General features: G+C 45.9%; 1 protein-coding gene across 1 annotated transcript; it reads left to right on the top strand.

Annotated features, from left to right (window-relative positions):
- Positions 1 to 2,919: 2,919 nt before the first annotated feature.
- On the top strand, positions 2,920 to 7,626 carry LOC148212918 (uncharacterized). The gene is made up of 6 exons (XM_088120430.1): positions 2,920 to 2,983; positions 3,347 to 3,534; positions 3,643 to 3,978; positions 4,203 to 4,754; positions 4,886 to 7,049; positions 7,115 to 7,626. The coding sequence occupies exons 1-6, from the start codon at positions 2,920 to 2,922 to the stop codon at positions 7,624 to 7,626; spliced, it is 3,816 nt and encodes a 1,271-aa protein (XP_087976556.1).
- The last annotated feature ends 6,826 nt before the right edge of the window (positions 7,627 to 14,452 follow it).

Raw genomic sequence — 14,452 nt, 5'->3', positions numbered from 1 at the left:
AAGAACAAACAATAACACATGCTCTCGGGTATAGCAGTTTTCCAGAATAGAATGTCAATTTTCGAAGTTTTCACCCAGAAGCAAATTGAATCACAAGATATGAAATAAGACAAAGTTGTAGATAAGACAGAGATCTACAAACTCATAGAAGACAACAAGACGAAAAGAAGAATGGAAATGACACTTTTTTGTATTTTAGATACGTGGACAGAATGTAACGAGATGAACAATAAGAACAAAAATTTCAAAACAAAGAACAAGAAGAGCAATACGAAAACGGAAACATATATCCGATCTAGAGCCTAGTGCTCTGATACCAAATGATAAGAAAACAATAGCCAATTTGATCTAAGAACCCTTATGGCTATGCAAACCCCTAGATCACAAGTGCTAAAACCCCCAAATCAAGATGATATCAACCCAAGGAAGAAGTTAGAACGGATTTACCTTGATGATCAATATCAAGAGTAGAGAAAACTTGTTTCTAAACTCAAGATTCGAACCACTCCACAAGATAGCTTGATCAAGGCTACTTGAATGATTCTAGCATGCAATTCTAAAACACAAGAAATGCAAAGGACAAGCTCATGGCTCAATAAGCTTAAATTTCATTATCTCAAAACTCAATTCTCAAATCTGTTTTTTTCCATGGGAACAAGCTAGGCTATTTATAGCCTCCAAAACAACCCTTCAAGTAACCTAAAAGAATTGTAAAGGTTGTAACTCCCTACTACATCAATACCATAATCACCACTAACACAAATAAAACTTAAAACACATAAATGCAAAGGTTTAAAACTGAAAATACAATTAAACATGCTTTAAATCCGAGAATGAAACTCCTCCACCATAAAACCAAGAGTTTGTAACCCTTCAAGAGTGAATGAATTGGAGTTTGAACTACTTTCAAGTACTTTGAAGTCTTTGTTCATTTAATGCATCTTGAGTTCAACTTAGACTTCCATTAATGCAACTTGAGTTTGTAGTAAATGAAGTTGGACTTGTTCTTGACTTAATTCAATGCAACTTGAGGTTGCCATAAATGACACTAGAGTGCATTTAATGCAACTCCAATTTGTTGTCAACTTGGACATAGGATTCTCCAACAACTTCCTTTAACTCTTGAAGACTGAGACACTTTGGTTGATATCACACACACAGGGCGACAGGAGGCCAAGAGTGGAACTCACAGTGTCAATCTAAAGGAGAAACGTTAGAGAAAAAAAATATCTCACATATACATTGACAGAAGTTATTTTAGCTTGTTCGAATCCTGATCACTGGGTGACTTTATTGCATCTCGAAATTGCCAAAATATAGTCGTTCAGAAAGTGAGGAGTCGAACTGACAGGTGGTTTACATCTGATTTCTCGACCAGCTTATGATCTTTATCGTTGACTTCTTTACATGTGTATGTCTTGGATGTGTTTAGATGATAGTATAAATCTTGGGGTGTTTTGTCTCATTCCACATGCTTCTTTATTCATTGAGTTTGATCTGCACGCTCGGAGTTCTCTACGTCAGTCTCGTTTTACTCGCTCTCAAAATTTCCTTTCAATATGTCTAGCTCTAGAGATATGACATATAGTGTGACGAGCTCGGTAGAGAGTAGCTCGTCCTTTAATTGCATGATAACAACTTTGCAATTTGGTTTGGGATAGAACCTTCGGGCAGGTCGGAGCGTGGTGAGGACAGTAGCTCTTCAAGGATTAGCTTGTTCAGCGTCTCAACAGGGAGTTACGGCAAGGCTCCCCTAATGAGAGTGCTCAATCTGGTGAGGCTAGTTTGTATGGGTCAAGAGACAACAACGACTATTCATTTATAAAAGGGTTGGTGATTGAACCAAGATGAGGTGTCCGTCCAAAATGCCTGAGTCTCATATAGATTTTCTTAGGAACTAATACAACATCCCACTTCTGTAGGCCTTCGTCTGCCCAAGAGCTATATATGAAGATGTTTGAATTTGGATTTAGGCATACCCCCCACCCTTTTGGTAAGGAGTTTATGAGCAAAACAAACAATGCCCCAACTCAGCTTGCTCCGAAGAGGTGGGGCATTTTGTTCGATCTTGTGCTATTATGGTAGTTAGAATTTGAGGAGGAGGATGACCCCATACCTTTAAATAATTACCAACTACGTGCCTGTTTCGAGGTGAATAAGGCACCAAGGAGAGGGGACTGATTCTACCTTTGTGCTAGGAAGATTTTGGGCACAGTGATTGGGGATCATTCCTCTGTAAATAAATGGAAGGAGAACTGTATCTACGCTAGTGGGGATGAGCTCGCTTTAGACTAGCTGGAAGAGCCTTTTTATGAGGTTCCCCTTAGATTTGGGAATTTACGTTGGGTTGGTCTTGCTTTAGTTTTATGTTCGACCCTTTAAATGCATGTTTAATCATTTTTATCTTTTGCTCAACTTTAGGAAGTAGGGGAAGACACGTTAGCACGCTAGTGGCAGATAGGCTCCTTTATGTTGCGGGCTTCGTTGAGTTCCCTAATCACGCTCCAAGTCCTCAATCGCAACCTCCGAGTCCCCGACCAACAAGAGGAGAGAGTGGTTGATCTTCTTTTCTTTCCTGTCTTCTTTTAACTCAAGGTTTTTTTTCTTGCAGCGATGGTGTCAGTTTATGCTGACAAAGTAAAAAGAAAGCGACATGCCTCTAAGTCAAAATCGAATGCAGGCCGTGCACCGTAGTTACTCCTGGTGCTGACAATAAGCGCGAGCTCTCAATATCAAGCTAAGACTCTGAGGGAGGTTGCTTGTAGGTTGAGCCATTGGTGGTGGCTCCCCTTCAAACTAATGTACATGGGGAAGCTTCCTCGAAAAGGTCGAATAAGAAGAAAAGAAAGACACTAGGCTCAGAGGGTGGAGTTTAAGGGAATCACTCTGAGAGGATGATCGATCTGACTGAAGTTCAAGATGGCGCAGAAACGACCCCACTCGGCTTCAACTTCAAGGCCGCTAGTTGCAAGGATCTTTCATGGTGAGGTCGCTGAAAAACTCTCCGAAAGAGAGTGTTTTGTGGTCTAATTTGGGCAATTTGTTGGATCGGTATGGCAACACTAGGGGGGAGGGAGAATAGTGTTGAAGATCATTTTACTAAACTTTTTCGAATTTAAACTCAAATGAAATAACTAAGTCAAGTTTTTAACCAAAACAAATTGAAGCAATATTTATAGCAACTCAAAAGGTCATAAAACCAATATCCAAGATGAGGACAACATATATTTGCAATAGAAAATGCTTGAAAAAAATTGCAATAAATAAAAAAGTATAAGGATATTGTTCCTCCGTCCTTGGACTCCTGGTATTGTTCCTCAGTCTTTTTCTTTTGCTTTTGTTCCAGTCTGGGTTAAATTGTCTAATATTCCGCTTGAGCTGTGGACTCCCCGGAGGCTTAGTGTTATTGCTAGTGTGTTGGGTGTGCCTCTCTGTCTTGATAAGGCTACTGAGGATCGTAGCCGTCTGTCTTTTGCCCGTATTTGTGTTGAGATGCGGGCTGCTTCATCTTTTCCTTCGTCAGTTAAGGTGAAGGTTCGTGATGTCTTGTTTACCGTTGCTGTTGCGTATGCCTGGAAGCCACGGCGGTGTTCGAAATGCTGTATCTTTGGCCATTCTGATTCGACTTGTTCCGTTGAGCAGGTCTGGGTTCCTAAGGCGCCTCGGGGTCCGGTCCCACCGGTGGCAGCCCCTTCAGCTTCTGTTTCCCCAGTTGTGGTGTCCGGGCCTGGTCGGGCCCTTGCTGCTGTGGCTCCTGCTCGTTCAGTGGAGCGGGCTGTTTCTGGTAACTGTTTTGAGGCTTTGTCATTACCTACTGAGACTGCTACGACTGGTCATGACTCTGGTCCTTCGGGTCGGGATAGTGGTAAGGCTATTCTTTTTCCTGGCCCTTCATGTCGGGATAGTGGTGAGGGGGTGTTTTCGCCGCTTTTTGGGGATGGTTTTTTCTCTGGTGATGATCAGGAGGGTTTCACTACGGTTGTCTCTCGTCGTCGTCGCTTGTCCCCTGTTTCCAGGGCGGGTTCTTCTTCCCCTCCTGTAGCCCATGACTAGTTGGTGCTCGTGGAATGTGCGGGGTTTGAATGCCGCCTCAAGGGGCCGCGAGGTCCACTCGTTTCTGAGTAGTGTTCGTGCTGAGTTTTGTTGTCTTTTGGAGACTCGTGTTTTGCATCGTAATTTTGCCTGTCTTTCGCCCCTTCCAGGTGCATTGGCAGTGCGTCAGCAGTTATTCTTCTTCTGGTGTTGGTAGGATTTGGGTGTTGTGGCGCCCGGGACGTTATGATTTTTCCCCGACTACTATTTCTGATCAGTTTGTGTATGGTGTTGTTTTTGATCGAGTTTCTCAGCTTTCGGTGCAGGTTCTTTGTGTTTATGCTTCTAATTTCACCTCTGAGCAGGCTCTGTTGTGGGACTCTCTTGTGTCCATATGTTCGACTTGGTCGGGTCCTGGTGTGGTGATGGGTGATTTTAATGCTATTCGGCATTCGTCTGAGGTGCTGGGTGGTAGTCCTGTTTTGTCAGATATGGAGCGTTTTGATGATGTTTTGTTACGGGCCGATTTGGTGGAGCCTCGTGTGTCTGAGTCTTGGTTTACTTGGACAAATAAGCATTTGGGGGCTGGTCTTATTCTCAAGCGCCTTGACCGTCTTTTGGTCAATTCTGCTTGGATTGGTTCCATGCCTGTTTTTGAGGTTCAGGTTCGTGAGTGGGGTGTCTCTGATCATTGCCCTCTTGTTTTTCTAGTTGGTGCTGAGGTGCCTAGGTGTCGCCCGTCTTTTCGGTTCTTTGACCATTGGGCTGCGGATCCCCTGTTCTTGTCGGTTGTTCGGGACACGTGGAAGTTTCTCCTCTTGTGAGTTTTGGTATAAATCTTCGTGCTTTGAAGCCTGTGTTGCATCGTTTCGGCCATCATATCGGTACTATTCAGAAGGGTGTGCAGGAGGCGCGTGCTCGTATGCTTGCTGCTCAGGCTTTACTTTTGCGTGACCCTTCTTCGATAGGTGCTCAGGAGGAGGAGCGGGCCGCCTCTCGTGATTTCTGGGATTGGGCTGTGATGGAGGAGGCTTCGTTGCGTCAGAAGTCCCGTGTCCGGTGGCTTTATTTGGGCGACCGGAACTCTACTTTTTTCCACCGTAGTGTTCGAGGCCGAATTGTTCGTAATGATCTTGCCTCCTTGACGAATGATGCAGGTCGGGTTGTTACTGATCGTGCTGAGATTGCTCGATTGACGGTTAGTTTTTATCGTCGGTTGTTGGGCTCGGAATGTGTAGGTTATCGTGATCTTACTGCTCGTCTGGCTGCTATTGTGGATTTTATGTGGCCTCCTGAGTGTGGGGTGGAGTTGTGTCGTCCTGTTACTTCTCTAGAGGTGCGGGACGTGTTGTTTTCGATGGCTAGTGGTAAGGCTCCTGGTTCGGATGGGTTCTCCGTGGGCTTCTTTAAGGCGGCTTGGAGTGTTGTGGGCGATGACTTTTGTAAGGCGGTGTTGCATTTCTTTGATACTTCCTTTTTGCCTTCTGGGGTGAATGCTACGTCGCTTACTTTGATCCCTAAGATTCCCAATCCTTCGGGGTTAGGAGATTTTCGCCCTATTTCCTGCTGTAATGTGTTGTATAAGTGCATCACGAAGCTTTTAGCTAACCGGTTGAAAGTCTGGCTTCCCAGGTTTATTAGTCAGAATCAGTATGCTTTTGTGCCCGGTCGTCGTATTGTGGACAATATTTTGCTTTGTCTGGAGCTTGTTGGGGGGTATCATCTTAATAAGGGTATCCCTCGTTGTGTGCTTAAGGTGGATCTTCAGAAGGCGTATGGTTCGGTGCATTGGGATTTCCTGTTTGGTCTGTTACTGGCCATTTGGACCCCGGCTCGCTTTGTTAATTGGATCCGAGCTTGTGTGACGTCTCCGATGTTCTCTAGTTCTCTGAATGGTTCGCTTGAGGGTTATTTTCCTGGTCGTTGTGGACTCCGTCAAGGGGATCCTCTTTCCCCTTATCTTTTTGTTATGGCCATGGAAATGTTGTCGCGTATGCTTAATCGCCCGCTGGTGGGGTTTCGATATCATCCGAAGTGTGATCGGATTGGTTTGACTCACCTGTGTTTTGCTGATGATTTAATGATTTTTTCGCATGGGGATGTTGGTTCTCTTTCCTTTATTCGGGATTCTTTGGTGGAGTTTGAGGCGTTGTCGGGTCTTGTTGCTAATACTCGTAAGAGCTCTTTTTTTGGGGCCGGTCTTCCTCTTGAGGAGGTGCAGGGGTTGGCTTCTTTCTTGGGGTTTTCGGTGGCAACTCTCCCGGTGCGGTATCTTGGCGTTCCGCTCCTTTCTCGTCGGTTGTCTTCTAGAGATTGTAGGCCTTTATTGGAGAAGATTAGTGCTCGTATTCGGAGTTGGTCGGCTGGTGTGCTTTCTTTTGCTGGTCGTTTGCAGCTCATTCTCTCGGTGCTTCAGAGTTTTCAGGTTTACTGGGCCAGTGTTTTTGTTCTTCCGGCCCGGGTGGTGCATGAGGTGGAGCGTCTTCTTCGCTCGTTTTTGTGGAAGGGTTGTGAGGGTGGGTCCTCTGGGGCGAAGGTGGCTTGGTCTGAGGTCTGTCTTCCTCTTAGGGAGGGGGGGCTGGGTGTTCGCCACTTGGCTTCGTGGAATTGCGCTGCTATTATGAAGTTGCTCTGCCTTCTTCTCACGCGTGCTGGGTCGTTGTGGGTCGCTTGGGTGGAGGCTTATGCTTTGCGGGGTTCTTGTATTTGGATTGTCCGTCCTTCGCCTCGGTTTTCCTGGTGTTGGCGGGATATTCTGGGTGTCCGGGATTCACTCCGTCCTCTGGTGCGTACTGTTCTTGGGAATGGTCGGCTTTGTTTTGTGTGGCACGATTCCTGGTTGTCGGGGGGTCCGATTCACCCGAGGTGTGGGGATAGGGTCATTTATGATGCTGCTAGCTCTTCTATGGCTAAGGTTGCTGACTTTTTGCTCCCTGATGGTTCCTGGCGGTGGCCTCGTGTTTCGATGGATCTTATTGATCTTCTCCCGGAGGTGATGTCGGTGCAAGCTGTGGTTGGTCAGGAGGATCGCCTTGGCCAGACTCCTGTGCTTGGGGGCTTCTTCGTCCTCGTCGTCCGCTAGTTCCTTATTTTTCCTTGTTATGGTTTGGTGGGAATATCCCTAAACATTCGTTTATTGCTTGGTTGGCAATTCGTGATCGCCTATCTACGCGTGATCGTCTTCGCCAGTGGAATGCGTTGGTGCCTGCTACTTGTGTTTTTTGTGCTTGTTTGGAGTCTAGGGATCATCTGTTTTTTGATTGCCCTAATAGTAGAGCGGTTTGGACTGGTATGATTTCGTGGGCCGGTTCGTCTCATCAGGTTTCATATTGGTCTTCAGAGCTTTCTTGGATTTGTCATGTTAATGCTGGGTCGTCTTTGCGGCGGCATGTTTGGCGGTTAGCTTGGACTTCGACTGTCTCTCTCCTTTGGAGGGAGCGGAACCTTCGTATTCATGGTGGTCCGGGTCGCTCGTCGTCTGTGCTCCTTCGGGTCATTAAAGCTGAGGTGTATTTTCGTTGCACTACTTGGCCAGGGAGTTGTTGTAGGAGCTCTGAGCCCATGCTTGTCTCTGCTTGGGACTTATTTTCGTGATTTTGATTGTTCTCTTTACCTTTTGTTTTGTTGCCTTGATCTCGGGCTGTGAGATCCTCCTTATGCTTTTCTTGTTTTAATATATTTTATCTACCTTTGCAAAAAAAAAAAAGTATAAGGATAGAGAATACGTTATGTAATAGATTTATATGTTGGGTGTGTTGCCCTAAACTCGTAGTTTGTATTTATGTAAAAACAAATGCATATTCAATAAAGTTTTATTCAATAAATTTGTTGTTGAATTCATAGCATTACATTGTCCAAAATCCAATAAACTAAACATCTGAGGTTATTTTAGTGTAATCGGGATAGTATATGTACTGGGTATATATTTGATATACCCCTGATATACGAGGTATATATTTGATATACCCTGATATACAAGTGGATAATGTCCTGTGAATAACCTAAAGGGTCTATAGTATATGGATAAGGTTGGGTACCTTATCGTGGCAACACTATGGATACGACCCACTCTATAAATGGTTCAGACGACTCGATCCAGGTCGTTCGTGTGGAGACATGTGAGTGGGGGTGTAACGCCCCGAGTCCCTCAAGTTAGTTAGTCTCGAATCAGGAGATTTTCATTTTTTTTTAAATTAAACTTTAATTAAATTATATTTATCGGGCTCCGTGTGGTTGGTTTTGTCTTAAGTTGGGATGGATTTCTTTTATCTTGGGCTTGGTCATGTTGGGCTTTTTGGGTTGGTTTGGTTTTAAAACAAAGGAAAAGAAAGTTAATAAAAAGAAAAGAAAAGAAAACACATAGGGTTCCATCTTCTTCACCCTTTTCTTGCCCTAGCCGCCGTCACCCCCCCCCCCCCCCCGTTGAGTTTCTTCTCCGGCGACCACTCCTCACGGCCCCTCCGCGATCTCCATCGGCGACGGTTCGCAAGCAACGACAGCGTCGAACTTCAGCACCAGCGACCGGGGACGACACCCGACGTCCCGACGATCCATAGCAGCGGCGGCGCGACCTTCTCCTCGGCGGCGTTCGAGCAGCGGCGACCGGCGACCCACAGCGTCCAACGGCTGCAGCAGGTACAGCGGCGGACGGCGACGTGTTAGACCAGACAGCATCGGCGACCGGCGATTAGCAACGGCGCAGTATAGCGGATCCGACGTGTTTCCCCTCCGACGACCTCGAACCTCACGGCCAGCACCCGAGCAGTAGCAGTTCACGGCGATTTCCTCATTCCGATACGTTTTGGCATTGACCCACATCCGTTCGAAGCCCAAGTTAGGCTACCCACACCTTGGCGAACTAGATCTAAGTTACCCACACCCATACGAAGTCGATTTTCTGGTAATGAGTCATTTGAACCCTCTTAGAATTAATTTCGAAGGCTGAAAAGTATATGTAACTTGCTGTTTTTTTTTTCTATTTTAGTGCCTAGGTGTGAGAACAACGCAAAACTTAAGGGCGTGGTTGTGAGTAAGTAGACAAGGGGCGTGTGCGTGCGTTAATGTGTGTCAGAATGGCTTCTAATGTGCTGTTTTTGTGATGTTTGATATTATTTTTGATACGCTGTTGTGTTAGGTAGCTCTCGGTTGTGGTAATCTGTATACTTGATGTAGCGTTGAATAGTAGTTGGTGATAATGGTGGAAAGTTTGCCTTGTTAAATTGCTGAGAATGGTTATGGGATGATGTATGTTTACAAAGGATGCTCGTTAAATTAGAATCATTGTGATTATGTTTTCTTATGATGTGTGCGTGCTTGCATAGTTTATATAAATGTTCATTTATGATGTGAGCGTGCTGGTTGAGCATATATAAATGTTTCTTTATGTTGCGAGTGTGCTGGTCTGAGTCATAATACTTTCTTATGTGATGTGGGTGTAATAGAAGCGTATTTTCGGACCCTATTTGCAGGCTAGGGGTCGACGTGGAGTTGGTTATGATAAGGAACGTTGGATTTTTGGAGAAGGTGAATGGGTGAGTGTCAGGGCCTCGGGTATAAATGGTCGGGGGCTGATACGTCACTAATGGAGTATCGAGGCCTCGGGTAGAAATGGTCGACGGTCGATGTAAGGAGCCTTTTGAAAGGAAAACTATTGGGGCCTTGGGTAAAAATGGTCAAGGGCCGATAGATGGTGAAGTCATCGGGGCCTTGGGTAAAAATGGTCGAGGGTCGATGCGGTAGTGTCGGGGCTTTGGGTAAAAATGGTCAGGGGCCGACTTTACTCGAAGGAGTTAGCTGTGGAAGGCTAGGATAGCTATGATAAGCGTAGAGGTGCTTGAGATGTTAGGGAGTCTCGAGGTTGGTAGCTAATTTGTTCATGGTTGTGGTTGTCGCTGAATCTTATAGAAGGTGTCTATGTTTGATTTCATAATGTGATGAAGAGCATGACTATGAATGTTTCATGATTTTGTTGAGCATGATGTGTGTGTGTTGTTGGCGAGGGCTACTTACGGAGTATATTTTATCTACTCACCCCCCCCCCTAAAATTATTGTTTCAGGTGAAGGATTCGTTGGCGACCATGGTGATGAGACGGAGTAGACATGACGAGCGAGGACCATACGCTGCGTAGTTTCTTTTGCTTAGCTTAAGTTAGATGGTTAAGACCTTATGTTATGGTCAATAAACTATTTGTTCTTATTTGAATAATTGGGAGGTTCCCACTCGTTGTTTACTTTATTTCTGGATAGGTGATTATTTTGGTTTTCTTCCATTCATTGAGTTTTGCCTAGTTGGAATAATAAAGTTGCCTCATGAGGTTGTCCACGGATGATGTTAACTGATATTCTATAGAGTTGATCTATTGTTAAACTGATGAGAGGTGAAGCTTGATTTTATATAATTATTTTACACGGAGTTGACATCTCGTGTTTGGGGTTAAGTTTAGAAAGTTGGGTAGTTAACGTGACCTAGAAGTTTGTGGGAAGTTCTGGGGCGTTACAATTGGTATCAGAGCGGAGTTGTTCCTATAGACTGTCCTAGAATCTAGGTCAATAGTGTATGGTCCTTGTCAGTCTCCTCGTCATCACCAGGTACGTTTCCTAGTTCAGTTTGTTCGATCATGAATGCTTTACATTGCTTATGGTTGAGATATCATTGCTGTCTGATATTAGATAAGTTAGCGTGTTTCCTTGGTTCATTATATAGACTTGCTTGAACTTTGCACTTGTGGTGCCCCGGTTAGTGCGATAATGACCTTGGTTCTCTGTTCTTTTAGACAATGGCTTTCCGGCGGAACACTAGAGCTCACAACTATTAGCATCCGAATTTTAGGGGTGAGGGAGCAGCGGATCCAAATGTTCCCCCGGCAGTTCCTGGAGGGGTAGCACCCCCGGTCCCTCAGGCAGCTCCTTAAGGAGTTCCCCAGGTGAATCCCCAGGTGGCGTTGCTAGCTGAGGCATTACAAGTACTGCTGGATAATGTGAATGGAGCCGGTGGAGCTCAAGTGCAGCAGCCTCGCCGGGCACAAATTCCGCAAGATGAGGTCCAGTTTATAAGAGATTTCAAACGCTTTGGGCCACCCGTTTTCAACGGGGTGAGTGAGAGGCCTACTGCGGCCGAGGAATGGGTCAGGGAGCTGGAAGCCCTTTATGTGTATTTGGGATGCTCCGACGATTTCAAGGTCCGGGGAGCAGTTTTTATGCTTCTGGGAGAAGCAGTAAATTTGTGGGAGTCGGTGGCGGCAGCGGAGGATCACACCAACGTACCCGTCACGTGGGCAAGGTTTAAGGACCTACTTTATGAGTACTACTTCCCCGTGACTGTCAGGAATGAAAAACGGGTAGAGTTTCTCCGTCTCACTCAAGGGAGCCTAACCGTGGCCCAATACGAAAGGAAGTTCACTGAGCTGTCCGGTTTTGGGATGCAATATATTCCTACTAAGCAATTAAAGATTAAGTTCATTGACGGTTTGCGTAGGGAGATCAAGGGGCTACTTGTTCTCAAGGAACCAACTACATATGCAGCGGTAGTCAGGTGTGCGTTGGTTATGGACTAATGTCTCGAGGAGCCTCAGTCTCAGCAGGTGATAGGCTCCAGCTCGGGGGTCAAGAGGAAATTTGCATCGTTCTCCTCCAGTCAATCTTCAAGAGGACACCAGCACCATGTGCAAAGACAGACTGCTCCTCCGGTGTCCCCCTCTTGTAAGAAGAACCATACTGGGCCATGTTGGTTGGGAAAAAGAATATGTTTCAGGTGCCAGAAGGAAGGACATTTTGCAAGGGAGTGTCCGATGACCAGCTCGAATACCCAAGCATTAGGCCAGAAGACCCCTACGACAGCTGCAACTCAAGGTGGAACCCAGAGGGCGCGCGTCTTCGCTCTCACCAGGGGGGATATTGAACATGCCGAGGCGGTGGTCACATGTACCCTCTCTTTGCGAGTTTTGAGTTGTGTGTTTATGCTTGTGCTTTATTGCATGCGTATTACTTTTGCAGGGACTGTTTTAGTGCTTAGTATGCCTGCTTACGCATTATTTGACTATGGATCTAGTCATTCTTTCATTGCTTCTACCTTTGTTCGACATGCGGACCTAGAGCTAGAATCGTTAGGCTTTTTGTTGTCGGTATCCACACCGTCAGGATCTGTGTTGGTCACTATTCAAGTGGTGAAAGGAGGCCAACTCTCTTTCGATGGTCCGACCTTGGAGGTAAAGTTAATTCAACTAGATATGCAGGATTTCGATGTGATACTAGGCATGGATTGGTTAGCTGCTAACCGGGCTAATATTAATTGCTCAAAGAAGGAAGTTAGTTTTCGCTTGCCCTCCGGACAAAACTTTACCTTTAAAGGAGTTAAGGCCGGGGTCCCAAGGGTGGTGTCGGCATTGAAGGCCAGCCATCTTCTCCAGCGTGGTGCTTGGGCCTATTTGGCTAGCGTTGTGGATGCAAGGAAGGTTGTGCCAAGCATGGAGGCGGTTCGTGTGGTTAATGAGTTCACTGACGTGTTCCCTGAGGACCTCCCCGGCTTGCCTCCGTTTCGCGAAGTGGACTTTTGTATAGAGTTGCTGCCAGGGACGACCCCCATCTCGAAAGCACATATTGAATGGCTCCAGCAGAGTTGAAAGAGCTGAAGTTACAGTTGGAAGAATTACTCGACAAGGGTTTCACCCGCCCAAGCGTGTCCCCTTGGGGTGCGCCCGTGTTCTTTGTTAAGAAGAAAGTCGGTTCTATGCGACTTTGTATAGACTACAGGGAACTAAACAAAGTTACGGTTAAGAATAGGTATCCCCTACCACGCATTGATGACCTTTTTGATCAGCTTCAGGGAGCGAAAGTGTTCTCGAAGATAGACTTGCGTTCGGGGTACCACCAGTTAACGTTAGAGAAGGCCGACATTCCAAAGACAGTGTTCAGAAAGAGGTATGGGCACTATGAGTTTATCGTGATGTCTTTTGGACTCACCAATGCCCCGGCAGCCTTTATGGATCTAATGAATCAGGTCTTTAGGGATTATTTAGATTCATTTGTCATTGTGTTTATCGATGACATCCTGATTTACTCCAAGACTGAGGAGTGTCACGAGGACCATCTCAGGCAGGTTTTGACTACACTACGAGAAAATAAGTTGTATGCAAAGTTTTCAAAGTGTGAGTTTTGGCTGGACAAGGTGGCTTTCCTAGGTCACATAGTCACCAGGGATGGTATTGCAGTAGACCCCGCCAAGGTAGAGGCTGTTAGCAGTTGGCCAAGACCTAGTTCAGTTACAGAGATTCGTAGTTTCCTCGGCTTGGCTGGTTACTACAGGAAGTTTATCCAGAATTTCTCTCGTTTAGCGGCACCGTTGACGCAGTTGACTCGTAAGAATGCTACCTTCACTTGGAGCAGCGAGTGTGAGGAGACTTTTCAAGAACTAAAGAAGCGTTTGGTGTCTGCACCGGTGTTAACTGTCCCCGATGGGACGAGAGGTTTGGTGGTTTACAGTGACGCCTCGAGAAAGGGCTTGGGATGTGTTCTGATGCAACACGGGAAGGTTATAGCTTATGCTTCTCGACAGCTGAAGGTGCATGAGGTTAACTACCCCACTCATGACTTAGAGCTAGCAGCAGTGGTTTTCACCTTAAAGTTATGGAGGCACTACCTTTACGGAGAGAGAATTTAGGTCTTCAATGATCATCAGAGTTTCAAGTACCTTTTCACTCAGAAGGAGCTTAACTTAAGACAGAGACTGATGTGAACCAAGGAAGCACCATTGTCATGCCTCAAGGACCCATAACGAGATCAAGAGCCAAGAAGCTACAACAAGCTTTACTTTCTCATGTTCAATACTTGGTGAGCTCGGCTAGGGGTCCTTGAGGCATGACAATGGTGCTTCCTTGGTTCACATCAGAGACGGTGGCTAGAGTTGGTGAAGGACTATGATTGTGAGATTAGTTACCATCCGGGTAAAGCGAACGTTGTGGCCGATGCTCTTAGTAGAAAGGCGGCAAGTGTGGCATCTTTAGTAGCGGCCTGCAGTCCAATGCACAGCGAGTTGGAACGCTTGGAGGTGGAGCTGACGGTGGATGATGTCTCAGCGTTGTTGGCTCGACTCTCAGTGGCACCTAGCCTGAGACAGAGGATCATTGTTGCCCAAAAGGAAGATCCTAGCTTGGCCAAAGGCTTTAGTATGGTGGGCCATGGAGATTTCACTCTTTCGGGTGAGGCAGCCTTGCTTTTTCGCGGAAGGTTGTGTGTGCCAAAAGACTATTCTTTGAGGAAGGACTTACTGGGAGAGGCACACAATGCTCCATTCTCGGTTCATCCAGGAAGCACCAAAATGTATCAAGACCTCAAGAAACATTATTGGTGGCATAACATGAAGAGGGAAATAGCTCAGTTTGTTAGCAAGTGTTTGACATGCCAGCAGGTAAAGGCGTCAAGACA

This window comes from Momordica charantia (assembly GCF_013281855.1).
Source record: "Momordica charantia cultivar OHB3-1 chromosome 2 unlocalized genomic scaffold, Mcharantia_2.0 BLBB01000002.1, whole genome shotgun sequence".
Taxonomy (NCBI): domain Eukaryota; kingdom Viridiplantae; phylum Streptophyta; class Magnoliopsida; order Cucurbitales; family Cucurbitaceae; genus Momordica; species Momordica charantia.
This window is presented reverse-complemented; position numbering and strand designations above follow the sequence as displayed.